At 42.2% G+C, this 18532-nt stretch overlaps 1 protein-coding gene across 1 annotated transcript in view; it reads right to left on the bottom strand.

Moving 5' to 3' along the window:
* The window catches only part of HEPHL1 (hephaestin like 1), a 166878-nt gene that overhangs the window by 6035 nt on the left and 142311 nt on the right, over positions 1–18532 (bottom strand). Inside the window, exons 12-16 of the mRNA XM_067750712.1 lie at positions 13227–13366; positions 10288–10428; positions 6551–6657; positions 3081–3303; positions 1662–1801 (exon numbers count right to left, since the gene is read on the bottom strand). Coding sequence (XP_067606813.1) covers positions 1662–1801; positions 3081–3303; positions 6551–6657; positions 10288–10428; positions 13227–13366 — 751 coding nt within the window. The remainder of the gene's footprint in view (positions 1–1661; positions 1802–3080; positions 3304–6550; positions 6658–10287; positions 10429–13226; positions 13367–18532) is intronic.

Below are 18532 nucleotides of genomic sequence, written 5' to 3'. Positions count from 1 at the left end.
TATGTTCCCACAAAAGCTTGTACACAAAGGTTTATAATGACTTTATTTTTAGTAACCCCAAACTGGAAACAACCCAAATGTCCCTCAGTGGGGGATCGGATAAACAAACTGCAATACACCCATACAATGGAATATTGCTCAAAGATCGAATGGAAAAAATTGCCGTTACAGCAAGGTGGATGCAATTCAAATGCCAATACAAAATGAAACAAGCCAGACTCATAATGCTACAGACTGTATGATTTCATTTGTATGACATTTCAGAAAAGGCAAAACTATAGAGACAAAAAATAGTTCAGTGGTTGCCAGGGGTTAAACATAGGGAAGTAGACGACTCTAGAGGGGACAAAGGGGACATTTTAGGGGGTTGACAGAGGTGTTCCGTATTTTGATTAGTGTTGGTTACACCACTGTATGTGTTTATCACAACAGAACTGTATACTAAGTAGCGTGCGTTTTACTCAGTGTAAACTATAGCTTAATTTAAAATATTTATGTATGTATATAAAATAATTTTTATATGTATGTAAAATAATTGTATGATTTTATAAATTTTACTAAATTTTATATATTTTAATATAATTTTAAAAATGCGGATTGAAAAAGCCAAGTTCTGAAAAGCAGCATAGCCATTTAATATGTGAAACTAAAATCATTGTAGGTTTAAGATACTTGGGATCTTAAACTGTGTTGAATGAATATACAGAGGGGAGAGGATAGTAGATGTTTCATTAGTCGCTGTTCATTCCTGTATAATTGGAAAAGGAGCAGCGCAGGTTTTCCCTGCAGATTAGATGTGATTATTCTTTTCTATTCTACTTCCTTGTAGACTGCACAGCTCTTGAGATGACAGAATATTTGGACCTTATCCCTGAGATTCTGATTCATCAGGTCTGGGGTGGGGCCTGGCAATCTGCTTCTTCAATGGCTCCCCACGTGATTCAGCACAGCCAGCACCACCCATACGGTGTAGCTTGATGCTCGAAAGGCAGAAAGCCACACATGGTCCAGCCCAGCCCACTAGGGCAAAAGTCAAGGTAAAATTTGGGGCCCAAGCCAAAGCTTGAAATATCTCCTTTACTAGAGAGGACTATTCTGTTGGCTAATCACACAGAAAAGAAATGGAAAAAGGGAAGGGAAGGAGAAAAGAAAAAAAAATAAAAGAGGAAAAGGGACAAAATACTATGGGTACTTTCATATACGATACTCCAGGGTGGTCAGAATTATTCCCATATAACTGATGAGAAAACTCATCTGAAGCTCAGAGGTTTTTTTACTGTTGTGGCCTCTCCCGTTGCGGAGCGCAGGCTCTGGACGCGCGGGCTCAGCGGCCATGGCTCACGGGCCCAGCCGCTCCGCGGCATGTGGGATCTTCCCAGACCGGGGCACGAACCCGTGTCCCCTGCATCGGCAGGCGGACTCTCAACCACTGAGCCACCAGGGAAGCGCTCAGAGGTTTGTTTTTTTTTTTTTACAAGCATAATAAAATACATATTAAGAAATATCTACCAGTGGAAGGATACAATCATATTTTTCTGTTCCATTCTCTAATATTCACTAACACCCCTCACAAGCCTTATTGCCAAATAACTCTCTTTTCACAATGGAAATATATTGAATCTGTTAGTAAGTCTTCCTCAAAACACTTTTCTTACACTTACCTTGAAAAGAAAGCTCTCAGCATGATAATGAATGGTGTGTATGTCCACTTCACTTCCTATTCCTAATAGATACCAGTTTGTCATTGTATTTTCTTTCATGATGAGGCCATGGAGATTCCCAAAAATCTTTCCATTAATAGCTAAGAAGGTAAAAAGAGAACAGCCTTTGATTAGTGATGATTACTTAATCTGGTTTTAGAACTGATTCAAGAAGATCTTTAGGTCACCCATATTTTCGTCTGCCTGGTAAACATGTAATAATCTCACTCACACTTGCCAATGTCCCCACCATCTAAGACCCTAAATTCAGAGTACTAAGAAATCCCTATAAAAGATAGCCAGAAAAGAGAAATAGTAGTTTGTTTTTAAAAGCTATCTCTTGGGTAGCAGTACATGTTGGTTGGAACATGCCAAATAGGCATATTCCCTTTATGGGGTGGATTACCGCCTCATGTGTGAGGTCGCCAGATTTATACCGTTCTACAGTTGAGTGGACAAAAGCCAGAGAATTAAGTTTATATAAATCAAAACTGAAGCAATTAAAAGGTATTTCCTTAATATTTCACTTTCTGAGAACTAGTTTGGGGCAAGTTCCTAAACCTGGCTGAATCTCCAAAAAAAGGAAAACTTCACATGGGCTGAACCCATGATCTGACAATTACTAAAGCAAGCTCAAGTTGGGCTGACATGGCGGGGACGTTCACTCCTCCGCTTTCTACTAACTTTTTATTCTTTGCATCATGACACAACCAAATGAGTTACATTCATTAAAAAGAGAGAGCCTACTAAGAAACCTTTGGGAGAGGGAGGCAAAATTGTAGGGGAAAGAGTAGCTGAATCAGAGATCAGGCTACTATATTCTAATCAATGTTAGCAATTAACTAGCTTTGTTATCTTGGGCAAGACCTATGTTTTTGCACACTTTTGGCCAAAGGTAGATCTCGGTGAGAGAGGATAGGTATGTCAATTAGAACACATTACTTACACTTAAAAAAAAGAAGTACCTTAAATTTCAAAGAATTAAATAACATAGACACATTAAAACAGAAATTTGGTGATGGTGTTTCATGTTCCAGAGACAGTTAAACCAGCCCCTCAAATTTGATCAACTAGAAGTTATCCTGTATTCTTACAGAAATATACCAAAAAGTGATAATTCATTTCCTAGGAATTACTTTACAGTCTGATAGTTTAGGGATCCCAGCATTCAGAGATACAGCTCCCTAAACAGTTGGTCCAAAACCTCATTGGATCTTGCGGGCAGCCAATAAATGGCTTGTCTGGTTCCCTCTGAAGGAAGGCTTTAGAGGACTTTCTTCAGTCCAGGTGCCCCTGGGAATAAAGAAGGGCTCAGAGAGGGAGGCTGGGACCTTGCACAGATTTCTATGAGCTTGTCTCCTTTTTAAACCTGTGATATACCATGCATTTTGTTGCTCTCCTCAAAATCATCAGAGGGTTTAAAATCTTGTGGATCTTTATGAAGATACTTCTTAATATTGTCATCCAGATACCAGGATTCATTCTCATTAAATACCAAAAACAAGAGAACAAATTCAGAGTCAACGTCGCTTCTTCTTCCCTTTTCATTCAACACTCCTTCCCTGCATGTAATCAGAGGACCCATCAAACCACTATAGGTATCCTGAAAGAAAAATAAACTGAATTAGAAGAGCCTTTGAATAATTTAATAACACTGATTATTTGCTTGTAAGAAAGTCATTGTAAAAATACTAAAAGACTATTGACCAAGGAATAAGTACTAAGAAATCCTGAAGAATAGGGTGATCTTTGTGAAAATTTAGGACTATTTCTAAAAATTTGCTAACAGTGAGCGCTTTTTTTTTTTTTTTTTTTTTTTTTTGCCGTACGCGGGCCTCTCGCTGTTGTGGCCTCTCCCGTTGCGGAGCACAGGCTCCGGATGCGCAGGCCCAGGGACCATGGCTCACGGGCCCAGCTGCTCCGCGGCATGTGGGATCTTCCCGGGCCGGGGCACGAACTCGTGTCCCCTGCATCGGCAGGCGGACTCTCAACCACTGCGCCACCAGGGAAGCCCAAGAGTGAGCTTTTTGAGGGCTGAGGCTGTGTCCTTCACTCATAGCTGAGTCTCCAGAGCAGAGCCCAATGTCTACTACATAGAAGGTGTTAAATAAATATTTCTTGAATAAACAAATGCTTATTTTTATTTTCCTGTGTGCTTTTCAAGTGAGACTGTATTTTTTTATAGAAGTGTAGTTCATTTACAATGTTGTGTTAGTTTCAGGTGTATAGCACAGTGATTCAGTTATGCATATATACATATATATATATAAATATATAATATTCTTTTTCAGATTTTTTCCATTATAGGTTATTACAAGATGTTGAATATAGTTCTCTGTGCTATACATTAGGTGCTTGTTTATCTATTTTATATGTAGTGTGTATCTGTTAATCCCAAACTCCTAATTTATCCCCCACCCCCGCTTTCCCCTTCGGTAACCATAAGTTTGTTTGCTATGTCTGTGAGTCTATTTCTGTTTTGTAAATATGTTCATTTGTATCATTTTTTTTAGATTCCACATACAAGTGATACCGTATGATATTTGTCTTTGTCTGTCTGGCTTACTTCACTTAGTATGATCATCTCTAGTTCCACCCATGTTGCTGCAAATGATGTTATTTCATTCTTTTTAATTACTGAGTAATATTCCATTGTGTGTGTGTGTGTGTGTGTGTGTGTGTACACCACATCTTCTTTATCCATTCATCTGTTGATAGACATTTAGGTTGCTTCCATGCCTTGGCTATTGTAAATAGTGCTACTATGAACATTGGGGTGCATGTATCTTTTTGAATTAGAGTTTTCATCTTTTCTGGATATATACCCAATAGTGGGATTGCTGGGTCATATGGTAACTGTATTTTTAGTTTTTTAAGGAACCTCCATACTGTTCTCCATAGTGGCTGCACCAATTCACATTCCCACCAACAGTGAAGGAGGGTTCCCTTTTCTCCACACCCTCTCCAGCATTTATTATTTGTAGACTTTTTGATGATGGCCATTTTGACTGGTGTGAGGTGAAACCCAAGTGAGACTGTATTTATAGGTATATACAGATGCTTATATTCCACATCGTATGGGTAAAAGTTAGCTGGATGATTTAGGAATTGATATGAGCCCATGGATGACTTCCATGTCAACTTACTCAGCCCTGAGATTTCTTTTGATGGAAAACTCCCACATTTTCAACTGCATATTAGCTATTCTACCTGGATGTACCTCTTGCAATAATTCAATCTGCTAAGCATTTCTAAAGTGAATTTTAGTATTTCCCTCAAACCATTTCCTTCTCCTGAATTCTCTATTTCTGCTAATAGCACTATGATATTCCTTGTCATTTAGTTCAGGAAACTTGATTTCAGTGTTTACTTCCTCCATCTTCCTCACTCCATCCCATCTCATTTGCTATCAAATCTTACATTTCTTTTCCCTTCACAATGCCTCTCCATTCTGTAACTCCCTTTCCATTCTATCTGCCATCCTTCTAGTGTAGGATATTAATACCTCACCCTGGACTAGAAATTGGCTCCTCTCTGGTCTCTGCTCTCCGCACCTCCAGCGCATCCTGTTGACAACCATCAGATTAATGTCATCACTCCCATATCTAGAGGTCTTCAGTGACTTTCCAGTGATGGTCCTACTGAATAAAAGACTAATCCTCGACAGGACCTGAAGCCCCTCATGTGCTCTCCCAGTGGACTTTTCTAGCTTATGCTCCCTTGCTGCTTTCCTTTTCTACCCTAGATGATAGCCGCATGGGACTGTCAACGTTTCCCAAACACACCTTCTACTTCCCTATTTTCAGCTTGACTCATGATGTTTTCTCTTCCTAGACTCTCTTCCCAATGCCTCCTCTATAGCCCTGCACTCCTATAAAACTCACCAGATTCAGAGTTGTAGTATCATTATGGGTGTGTACACGTATTATTTTCCCCGAAGATGATAAGTTCCTTCAAGACAAGAATATTTGCAGCCCTCATAGTACTTGGTGGGGTCATTTGCACATCACAAGGGCTCAATAAATATTTGCTGGGATGCACAAAGGAACCAACGCATAAATGTGGGTTTCCCATAATTCTAATATGTAAGTTTTTTTTTCAAGGGTCTGGTATGTTTCTCCTGAACTCTTGTGCTCTCCAATACAACTCAAGGACATTAATGCAGCCATCTAATATTTAAAATGAAGACTAAGATAATCCCTCACTTTTTAGAATAATGGGCAATGTTTACATTTTATATCAGATATGACCTTAATTTGGACTTCAATTTATGAAGTATAATTCTAGACTAGTTGTTTTATATACACATACCTGATTCAAGTTCAATATTGAATCTTTGCCTTTAATTTCTAAGTAAAGTTAGCCTATTTATCATTCAAATATTTTGTAGTTTCAGTTACCAAGTTTACTTGGAGTGTGTTTTCTTTCCTGAGCCCTTTTTCACACATCAAAAACCATGGTATAAATTAAATTAAAAATATATATTTATTTATGATTATCTATTTTACATATCCACTCTTGCTTCAAACTACCTTGTAAGTTCTAAATTTCGTAATTGAAACATTGAGATTTTATTTTTTTCCCCGTATACTTTACATCAAGTGTCGGCAAACTTTGTTTTTGTAAAGCACCAGATAGCAAGTATTTTTTACTGTGTGACCCATACCATTTCCATCACAACTACTCAACTTCATCATCAATAATGCAAACAAACAGGCATGGCCATAGTTTGAGACCCCTGCTCTAAACCAATACATCTCTTCACATATACCCACCATAGTTGTGATAACTTGAAGAGTCAGCTTAAAGCCACATCACTTTGAGCAATTTGGTGGCTCTCTCCACCTTACCTTCACAAAGTTTACTGTTGAATAGTAAACCCATGGAATACAATTTGGGTCAGACGGCCCTGGACCGGACCTTTTAGGGACATTCCATCTGTAAGTTTTTATTTCTCCTGAAACAAATGAGAAGAAATAGAAAAAATTTTTGTTCATGTTACCTCTGTTCCAGACAATTTATCTGAAGAAATACAAAGAGATTCTTCGTATATTTTGGTTAAAGTTTATTGCTGAGTAGAATTGCCCATTCATTAGAAATGTTCCCATTAAATTCACATCTTGATTTTATGCAGGTTCAAAATGATAGATTTTCATTTCAGACTATAGCCTTCCATCTTAGTTTGCCTTTTCTATTATCAGCTGATGTTTATTCAGGAAATGAAGACTTATTTTACACCTCAATGTTTCTTTCCTCAAATTTTGTACCTTTTTCCTAAGAGTTATGCTTGAGCATGCTTGAGTTACTATGGGCCTCAGCCTTGGCTTCTTGTGGAATCAGCAGGGAGCTTTGTAAACTCTCACTGCTCAGGCCTTATCCCAAACCAATGAAATTAGAGTATCTGGGATCTGGTACTAGGGTACCAGTATATTCCTTAAGCTTCTCAGGTGATTCTAATGTGCAGGCAGGTGAGATCTAGTTGGAACCAGAGAGAACCAGAGAGGCCTAGTTTCAAATCCCAACCCTAATGACTTGTTTTCACTCAACCTTGACAAGCTACTTAATCTCACTGACTTTTAGTTTCCTTATTTGTAAAGTGGATTAGTTATGCCAGTTTTCAAATTGTTGTGAGGATTAAATGAAATAAAATACCTAGAATAGTGCCTCACATTGAAGGAAGTCAATAATTGCTAATTTGTATGTATACTAATAACAAATACATGCACTCCCTCTTGTGAGGCCCCATATCTGTCCCTGGGGCTGACCCAGAGCCTTGCAAAGGAGTCATAAACATATTCATGAATTATCAAGATAATCACATTGTAAAAGGCTCATTTAAATTGTTATCTCCTTTTGAACTGTGTCCCTTCCCCACCCTATCAGGACAAGCAACCTACAGCTGAATGTGAGCCACAAAGCAAAACAAAAGTAATGCTTACATGAAACTTTGCTCCAGGTTTGCTCATGCACCAGTTGGTTAGCGATATAATTTTAGGTCTAGTTTCCATGATTTTCATTATAGCCCCTATGTCTTGGTAATCACAAGATAAACAACTGATATTTAGCTTTCTAAATGCAAGTGACTACAGGGATGGTGTTAAAGTTGAAACAATCCATCGTCTACCCCAGCTGGGAGCCCACCTCTCAACAAAAAGAGGATGCTAAGTAAATGTTTGTTGAGTGATTTAATAAAAAGGAGAAGAAGAAGAAGAGGAAGGAGGAGAAGAAGGAGGAGAGGAAGAGGAAGGAGGAGAAGAAGAAAGAGAAGAAGAAGGAGGAGGAGGAGGAAAGGAGAAGGGGAAAGGGAGGAGGAGGAGAAAGTGGGGAAAGAGGAGGGAGGGGGAGGGGAGGGGAGGGGAGGGGAGGGGGAGGAGGGGAGGGGGAGGGGAGGGGGAGGAGGGGAGGGGGAGGAGGGGAGGGGGAGGGGAGGGGAGGGGGAGGGGAGGGGAGGGGAGGGGGAGGAGGGGAGGGGAGGGGAGGGGGAGGGGAGGGGGAGGGGGAGGGGGAGGGGGAGGGGAGGGGAGGGGGAGGGGAGGGGAGGGGGAGGGGGAGGAGAAAACTGATAGGGGCTTACTTTTCTTAAAATGCTAGTTTGCTCTCTTCATCGCATGCATGCCCTGATTAAACTTTCTTCTCCAAGTTGCCTGGACTTCCTGCACAAGGTTAGTTTATTGCTCCTACATCTAATCTCTGGGTTCTTCCAAATCTTTCTGCTTTATTAGAGACCCTTGTGGGGACTGAATCCCTCCGAGTTCCAGTAAAAAAATAGTAATAATTTCTCCTTTGCCATGCTCTAAACATTTTTCTCCCTACTCTCATAACCCTCACATCTAGGACTCTTGGAAGGCCAGTCAGCATAGAGAAGTTGTGTCCCTTGCCACTCCTCACCACCAGGGCACAACAGCCTGGGAGGGGTCACACCAACTTGCCCACAGCCCTACCAGAGCTCCCCACTCCCCACGGCTAATAGGCACCTTTCTTCCTCCCTCTAGAGTTGCTTTCAACCATCAAAAATAAATATATTTAATAGCTTTTTTGATCCATTTTAAACCATTTTCCTCTTCATCAAAGCAAGACACATCCATTAGAGAAAACCTAGAAGGTATAAAAAATGTGAGGAAGTAGAAAAGATGATCACTCTGCTGTTTAAAATACCACCACAAAGATAAAACCATTATTAACATTTTGGCTTATTTCCCTTCTGGTCTTTCTTCTATGCTTGTATTTTGCTTAACAAGTCTTTCCCATGTTATTAAAACTTTCTTAAATGTCATTTAATGATTGTACAATGGTCCATTCTAAGAATATTCCAAAATTGACTATTTCTCTGTAGATAGACATTTAGATGTTCATGAGAAGTTTCTTGAAGCAGCTTCTGATACTGGGAGTAGGGAGTGGCAGAAGTTGGAATAGTAGCCAATAATGATTTTCCTTCCCACAACCCAACCTTGAATAGATACCTTGCTAACCTTTTCTCGTGATGCGTTAGATTGTTTTCTTTTCTTTATACCTATTTAAATTTTTTAAAATTTATATGACCTTTATTGCAATTATATAGGATTATTATAATGCTACTATGTATTCATCAGAGGTAAAATGGAATATAACTCCCCTGTAATTATACCTATGGTTGCTATCAATTTCATAACTGAAGGTCACAGGGGCTCTTGACATTTATCACAAGCACACTTTAACTGTGTAAATATTATGGAAGCTCCTTAAATTGTGAGCTCTTCTCTCCCTTCAATGCATCTTTTAAAAGCCAGCTGGAGTTCTATCTCCTTTATAAAGCCTTCCCTAATTGTTCCTAATTAGACAATCAGTCTTCACGGGTTTTCCTTCTCTGAAATTTTATCAACACTCTCAGATATATTCTTGAAATTCTTCACCACTTAGAATTTCATCTTGCATAAATGATTCATCTTTTTTTCTTTCAAACTCATTTTAAGCATCTTGAGAGAAATGTGTGGTTAAGAGCTCAGGTCCTGAAGTCAAACAAACTGAGTTCCGCTATTACTAACGTCTGACGTGGTTAAGTTCCTTACTCCTCTTTGCTTCAGTCACCTGTTAAATGGGCATAACTACCATACTTCATCAATTACAGGATGCACATTTTTCAGAGTTTAGCACATCTGATGTCAGGATGCATCTTTCAATCAGTGGCATGTTAAAGTTTAATTGGCAGCATGTTTTTTCTTTTCTTTCTTTAGTAACAGATAAAGTAATCATGGCCATTACAATTGATGGTATCAGGTTAAATGAAATATGTTAGTGTCTACCTCCCCGGGTTATTTTAAGGATAAATGAGTTTAAAAATTTTTGTTTTAAATGTAAAAGCTGGCACAATGTTAACACTGAATATGTGTTAGCTGTTATGTCTTAATACCCTTTAAGGTTCCTAATGGAGCTGTAGGAGCTCCATAAGCACTTGGTCATTGGGTGAATGGTGATTTCATATTGGGGTAATGGTTGGAACACATTGACATTACAATGAGCTCTCCAAAACCCTTCAGAGTTCAGAAAAGATCAGAGAAGAGTTGAGTCTGAAGTATTCATCGGGATGGAGCAGATCTGTGGGGCAAGTTACCTGGCTTTGTGACAGGCACTGGGAGTCCCTTCCCACTCTCCATGTCCTCCACTCCGTGAGCTGAGATGGAGTAGGGCCGACTGGCCTTGTTCATAAATATGATCAGGATGGAGTCGCCCACCTCAGCATGAATCATTGGGCCTGAAGGCAAAACACAGACCTGTGTGCATTGTCCTTGCTCTTTTCAACATTGGTGTAATTTACATGTAGGTAGTATTTGACAAAATAAACGAAGGTTAGCACCGTTATTAGTGTATTTCCTCCAGAGGGAGATATTGATAGCATTAAATATCACGTCATGTTTGGCGATTGCACCAGCCTGGGTTCAAATCCTGCCTCCTTTACTTACTTATTGGAGAGGGCTTGAGTAAGTTAAGTGACCTGAGTCAACTTCCTTATCTGTAACATGAGTTTAATAACACCTTTCTCAGAGGGTTACAGTAAGGATTGAAGCACAGTAAATACTCAATAAATGCTTAAACTTTTATATTGCTGAGACATACTCTCCAGGAAAAGCTATAGCCACAGGACATGGTGACTTTTTTTGTTTGTTTGTTTGTTTTTATTTCAGAAACAAGTGCCCGTTTTGTTATCATTAAGGGATTGGAAAACAAATGACTATGAAAATATAATGTCAATTTAAAAATTTTAAATTAAAATATATGTATATTTTATATATATAATTCCATGCATACTAATGATGTAGGATATGGTGACTTTCAGTTGTAATCCCTCTGTGTGTAACCTTTGGTAAGCCTAAAACTACTCATTATCTGGTTAATGGATATAATAGTGAAGATACAATGAAATGATGTGTATAAAAGGGATTGCTAAGATAACAAAATTAAAACATATGTATTGATGTATGACCAATACAGTGATTTCACTAATGCATGTCCAAATGTCCAATGCTGTTTCTCAGTATTTGGATACCTGCATGAGACATGTGCTTTTCAGCACCTCATGTGTACACATTTCTGTTACAAGCAACCAGCCTGAGTGCCAGTGGAAATAGGCCCACACATCTCTGAAGAGGCCTGCACCCACATTACTGTGGGATGACCCTCACCTATGACAGGTGCCTCTTGGTGCCCAGAATGTGCCACAAACCTAGTTTGCTCAGCCACACTGACAAAGTATCATACACAAAGGGGTCTGCACAAGGCATTGCCTGAGAGAGGTGGAAACAGACTTCCATCTTGGAAGCACATCAGACCCAATCTCAGTGGTTCTCAATATGTATTTGCATTCCACATTCATAGGGAGATATACCACGGTTGAGAGTCAGACCACACCCATCCATTCTTCACTGGTTCAAACCATGGTTTTAATTGCTCTTCTGAGAAATGTAGTTGGCTGTCCGTATGAGTGGATGCAGAGTCCATGAATACGGAGGGCCGACAGCACTAAGCCATTTAATATAAGAGACTTGAGCATCTGGGTACCCATGGAGGTCCTGGAACAAATCCCCTGTGGATACCAAGGGATAACCTTACTGACGAAAGGCCTAAATAAATCTAAAATTTGTTGGACTATTATTGTCTTCAGAAGAAATATTTAGTATGAATCAGAAAGTGTCTGAAAAGCACTCTTTTAATGATAAATCTAGAAAAGAAAAATCTAGGCATGTTTTTAAGCAGTAGTTTGGGGTAGAGTTACAGATGGGGCATGTGCATACATATGTTAAGATCACTATTTATGTATACACGACCACGTAAATTGCACATGCCTTGCTGGATTGGTGAGAGGGAGCAGATGCTTTCTGATTTACCGCCTGGTGGGTCACAGGGAACAGTAATGACCAGAGGCGGGCCTGTCCTGTGCCCTTTGCAGCTTCAGGAATGCAGACCTCTCCCTGAGCTGCAGAAAATGAATAGATGGGCCTCCCGCTCCACTGGCTGAAGTGCTGCTGGGCTTGCCTCTGATGAAGTCGCTGGTTTGTGTCATTTTACTGAGCAAACCAAACCGGGGCTCTTGGGGGGTGGGGGTGCAGCCCAGCCGCCTCCGCAAGATCAGCACCCTTTCTTCAGAGATCTGTCCACACACACGGCTCAAAAGAAGGAATGTTCCCGTGGGAGATTACTCATTTGGTATGACAAACAAGCTTGGGAGCTGATGTTAATAGATGGTGAAGATGGACGGGCTGTCTCATAATTTATGAATCTAGTAACCTCGTGGTGCCTTATTTTAATAATAAAACACATTACAGCCTTACTATTTATATAAGTTGCCTTGTACTTTTAAAAATGGAGACGGATTTCTAAAAGTCCTCTAGATTAGCCCTCTGCTTTAAGATGGCATCTTCGTAATGGAGTCAGGTTTGGTGATGCTCAGGTGAAGAAAAGTGGGGAAGGTTAGCAGGAAGAGCTTATCTGACCTCCAGGTCAGGTAGCCCACACAGGCAGAGTCGGTTCTGAGAAGGCCAGGAGTTAGGGCCCCTGGAACTGAATCTAGGCCGTTCACCCAAGCACCTCTCTTAAGTAAGGGGTTCCTCTTTTGTCAGAATGATTTTCATGGTGTGTTGGTAAGGCGCTGTGCATGGATGATTGAGAACTTTGGTGAAGTTATGCAAACACTCTGCCTGCTGTTCTGAGGCATCAGCTTGTTTCAGATGAAAATTTCCTGGCTCAGCAGAGGGGTGGCAAAGGAACTTCAGGGCAACAGGTACTGGTTAGACTGCCCTGATGATATGAATTCCTGTTTGCGCATCATCTGGTAGTCTTCTTACGGCTACTGTTTGTATGAGCCGAGCATGCAGCACACTCCCTGATAACGGGAGAGCAGGAAGTTGACCTACTTGGATGAATGCAGTCAGGCTGCTCTGTTCCTTCCATCCCTTCTTGGGCAGAAGTCTAACCAGACGTGTGTGTGTGTGTGTGTGTGTGTGTGTGTGTGTGTGTGTGTGTGCTGGCAGTGCACGGCTGCGATCTGTGCCATACCCAGGAGTGCCAAGTGTTCCTCTTGTGGCGGTTGGGCTTTGATCTCCACAAATTCTCCATTGGTGTATTCCCTGTAAACCACTTTCTTGTACTGAGAGCCAATCCAGTTTTCAGTGTGGTTCATAAATATATCTCCATGTCTGCAAATCAGAAGCAACAGGAATTAAAGTTGTTAGAGGGTAAGAAAATCCTTGAGTGCTTCTGCATGATTCGGGGGTGCACTGGAGCAGTGCTTCCCAAATTTGGCAGCAATCAGGATCTCTGTGGGGAGCTGGTTTTTTGTACCAGGCTCTCAGGGAGTGGGACCAGGATTCTGCATTTGAAAGCATCTCTGGGTGCTCAGATGTAGGCAGTCCGGCACTGGACTATGGTCCACTCTTGGGAACCATTGCTCTAAAGCCCTACTGGCACTCAATCCCTGACCAGCTTTAGTTAGAGACTCATAAGAGCCCTTTGAGGTTGCACTTCTCTTCTTGGAACTAACTAACCTCACCCACATGCTCACCCATGCACATACACACACATTCTACCACCCTGCATTCCTCCAGATTTTATATGTCTCATTCTGTACCTTGTTATGCTTTTCCATTTTAAAGAGCTCAAGAAAGTCTGTGGGTTGTGTATTGTGCATATACATACAAATAGATACATATATTTTGGCCATGTTGCACGGCTTGCAGGATCTTAGTTCCCTGATCAGGGATTGAACCTGGACCCCAACTGTGAGAGTGCAGAGTCCTAATCACTGGACCATCAGGGAATTCCCTAAATAGAGATACAATTGATTCTTGTTATTCACAGTAGTTACATTCTAGAGAGTCACCCCAAACACTGAATGAACAAATACTGAACCATTTTTCCTAGGGGAAACACCGGGTTAGGTTCCTTCGAACCTCGGGTCACAATATTTTCATCAACAGATCAATATATAACCTTGTTTGATGTGTGTTTCTGTTTAAAGGCATCTTATGCAATAGATATTGCTGATCCATAAATACTGAACTCATGGCCAATAGTACTATGACTCATGCCTGAATGAAGCTTATCTAGCACCTGTATTTACTCTGTAAGGGCACATTACAGCCTTCCCGTGCTAAGGGACCCTAGACAGCACTTCAGTCCCAAGCTGGGGGAGCCATTTTAAACAGCTAAATCACCAACAGAAAGCACAAAGAAGAAAAAAAAAGTGGCACTAAATAGATGACCAAGAGGACACTTGTTTCTGTAGGAGAGCTGAAACAAGAAGGCAGAAGGACGCATTGTTGGTTTGACCTCTGCTGGGAATGTGAACATCAAGGGACATACATTTTTTACTGCTTTATTCATATCTGCAAGTGACCACAAAAGCACCACAAGAATTGACTTGGGGGTTACAGATAAATTTCAGCGAGTAGGCAAATTCACACACATGGAATCTGCAAATAATGAGGATCAACGATATATTTTATCTAGCACCAAGCTAGATCATCACAGAAGATAGAAACAAATCTATTGACTTTATCTCCAAATATAGTGTGTCTCATATCCTTCCATTTCCCTACTATTAAACTGCCGACACTCTAAGCCACCTACCTAATCTAATCACTTACCTGTATTAACTGGAATCGTTCCTAGCCATGTTCTCTGCCTCCAGTGCTCCTTTCCTCTCTCTATTCTCTACTCCAGGGGTCCCCAACCCCTGGGCCACAGACCGGTACGGTACTGGTCCGCGACCTGTTAGGAACCGGGCCACAGAGCAGGAGGTGAGCGGCAGGCAAGCAAGCGAAGCTTCATCTGCCGCTCCCCATCGCTCCCCATCGCTTGCGTTACTGCCTGAACTATCCACCCGCCTTCCCCCTTTCGTGGAAGAATTATCTTCCACGAAACCGGTCCTTAGTGCCGAAAAGGTTGGGGACCGCTGCTCCACACTGCAGGCAGAGTGATCCTAAGCCACAAATTTGAACATGTTGGTTGGTCCTTGTGGAAAAGCTTTTTAAGGCTTCCCACTGGCAGACTCCTCAATTTAGCTCTCATACCCTTTCCCTATCTGCCTCTGCCAACCTCCCAAACCTGGTTTCCTATCATTGCCCCCCACATGCCCTATGCTCATACCATTCTAAACATTCACTCTCTTGAGCTCCACGTGCCCTCCACTCCTCCAGGCACCCACTTGCTGCCTTCCTGTGCTGAGAGCACACTTCCACCTCTTCAACTGACCCTCTCTTCATGTCCCAGCTCAAAGACTACTTCTTCCCAGAAGCTTTCCCTGATCACTTAACCTCTCCCCGCCTTTCCCCCAAGATGGGGCTTCCCTCCCCACAGTGACTGCGTGACTCAGTGTGCTTGTTCTAGTGTCTGCCCCATGGACCATGAGTTCTGTATGAAAAGGACCTTGTGTGCCCTTCTCAGCACTTTGCACAATGCCTAGCACACAGTAGGTAGTTAACAAATGCATATATATCTTCTACCCACCACTGTGTGCTTTCCAAGAGAAGAGAATTTTTCTCCTACTTTTATTTTTCCAGGAGTCCTAGTAACGTGTGGTGGCGACAAGCACAGACTCTCGAGCCACCTCTGCTGTTTTCCAGCTTCCCTTCTCTGCAGAATGACGTGATGATAATTCATCTACCTCCCAGGACTGGTGTGAGGATCATGTAAGTTAAGACCCGTAAAGCTGTGTCTGTGTCAGACACCTATTAAGAAACACATAAGCGCTAGCTCTATCATCTCACTAGGATGTCACATGATTATGCTGGGCCAGAGCTGATGGAATGGGTCAAGGGTGTGGCGAGGGTCATATCAGATAGGGTTTGTAAAAGGCCTAGTAAAATGCCTCGCTCATGGGGGGTGCTCAATAGATGGCGAGTCTTTTATATATATATCTTTATTGGACTATAATTGCTTTACAATGGTGTGTTAGTTTCTGTTGTACAACAAAGTGAATCAGCTATATGTATACATATATCCCCATAACCCCTCCCTCTTGCATCTCCCTCCCACCCTCCCTATCCCACCGCTCTAGGTGGTCACAAAGCACCGAGCTGATCTCCCTGTGCTATGCAGCTGCTTCCCACTAGCTATCTATTTTACATTTGGTAGTGTATATATGTCCATGCCGCTCTCTCACTTCGTCCCAACTTCCCCTTCCCCCCCGTGTCCTTAAGTCCGTTTTCTACGTCCACGTCTTTATTCCTGCCCTGTCACTGGGTTCATCGGTACTGTTAGTGTAGATTCCATATATGTGCATTAGCACATGGTATTTGTTTCTCTCTTTCTGACTTATTTCACTCTGTATGACAGACTCTAGGTAGATGGCGAGTCTTGTCTGGAATCCCAGGTTAGTTAAATTACATGCATATCAGTCCACAAGGTCAGGAGTGCTAGGTATAACTTTATTTCTCTATAGCAACCTACTCTCTATTTTCAAATTCCTTCTCATTGCACAGACCCTGGCATTGTGCCAATGGTCCCATTTGTTGCCTTTCTGGGAAAGACTTCCAGGTTCCAAGTTGACGCAGAGGGTCTGTGCTGACCAGGACAATAAATGTCTCAGGGAAAACACATACTGAGGGGTAGTCTGAAAACTAGAGGTGTCCTATGATATGGCCTTGGGTCAAACGGCAGAGGCATAGCAACTGGGGTGCAGAGGGGCATTCGTTCCTGGGCTCTGGTCTACAGGGGTGCCACAGATTGCCACTGGGATGACTTGGCATTTCATTTCTGTCCTGCACTTTTATCTACAGATCTGTTGTATTTTTAATAGGTGAAAATGCTCTCATCTCACTTTGTTTTTATTTATTTATGGGCACAATCCACAGTGGCAGGAGCAGGTGCAGACACACTCAGCACCCTCTGTCTATCTCTCTATGCAGCTTGGGAGACAATCTCAGAAGACCAAAGCTAGCTCTTCCCTGCCAGCCCAGAGGGATCGGGCTGAGAACAGAAATTACACTGAGTTTCAAGAAAATAAATTTCTTACACACTCATGGGCTAAGATTGTACACGTGACAAAATTATTATACGATGATTTCTTCAGTGATGGCAGTCTGTTAATGAAATAATCATTTTATAAAAAGCAAAATTAATATTCATTTCATTTTCTACTGCAGTATCCGTCTTTAACTTGTATCGGCGGCACTGGTTTAGCAGGAGGGGTGTCTGGTTCCGCAAACTGGGTTGGTGAATCATTGAATGAATTTTAAACCGTCCTGTCCTTGAGGCAAATCTTTTAAAAATGGAGTCATTGGGGGTTTCCCTGGTGGCGCAGTGGTTGAGAGTCTGCCTGCCGATGCAGGGGACACGGGTTCGTGCCCCGGTCAGGGAAGATCCTACATGCCGCGGAGCGGTCTCACTGAGCCTGTGCTCTGCAATGGGTGAGGCCACAACAGTGAGAGGCCCACGTACTGCAAAAAAAAAAAAAAAATGGAGTCATTGTGTTTCTTCATTTGTCCATAAGGTGGCACCATTACATTCTTTGCATTAGCCTGAACCCTCAAAACAGGCCAAGTAAGAAGAGAAACAAAACAGGTTAATACTCGGAACAGCTGGGTGTGGGAGAGTTGGTGGGGGGACATAACCACAGAGGATTAGTTCGAGGGCTGGGGAGGGGAGGGCAAGGGAAGTGTGATAATAAATATCAAAGAGGAAGAAGGGTGTGAAAGTCAGCTTGTGTTGAGAACAGGATTTGTCCTTCAAAAGGTCTATGTTCAACTCCAACTCTGCCAGTGACTAGTTGGACCACTTAACTGGGCCGAGTCTCCTCGTCCGTATATGGGACAGTGATTCCCAAGCAGAGGGTGTTAACTTTGGGGGAAAGGTCTGCAGGTCTGTGCCTGAGATGCTTCTATTCCTTTCCTCCTTGGCTCTACCCGGCGGCCCTGGTGGGCTTAGGGCAGTAGAGACCAGTGCTCATCAGCCTGCAGGGGGCTTGCACTCAGGTGAGGGAAGGGGTCTTGGGCTATGCCCCTTAACCCTTAGGTGTCTGGCATGATACGCCCGTTTCCTTTCTTTTTTTTAATTTATTTATTTTTAAAATTTTTGGCTGTGTTGGGTCTTCGTTGCTGCGCGCGGGCCTTCGCTAGTTGTGGTGAGCGGGGGCTACTGTTTGTTGCGGTGCGGTGACTTCTCTTGTTGCAGAGCACGGGCTCTAGGCGCATGGGCTTCAGTAGTGGTGGCTTGCAGGCTCTAGAGTGCAGGCTCAGTAGTTGTGGCGCACGGGCTTAGTTGCTCCGCGGCACGTGGGATCTTCCCGGACCGGGGCTCGAACTCATGTGCGCTGCATTGGCAGGTGGATTCCCAACCACTGCGCCACCAGGGAAGCCCCGTGC

This window comes from Pseudorca crassidens, chromosome 9, assembly GCF_039906515.1.
Source record: "Pseudorca crassidens isolate mPseCra1 chromosome 9, mPseCra1.hap1, whole genome shotgun sequence".
NCBI lineage: Eukaryota > Metazoa > Chordata > Mammalia > Artiodactyla > Delphinidae > Pseudorca > Pseudorca crassidens.
This window is presented reverse-complemented; position numbering and strand designations above follow the sequence as displayed.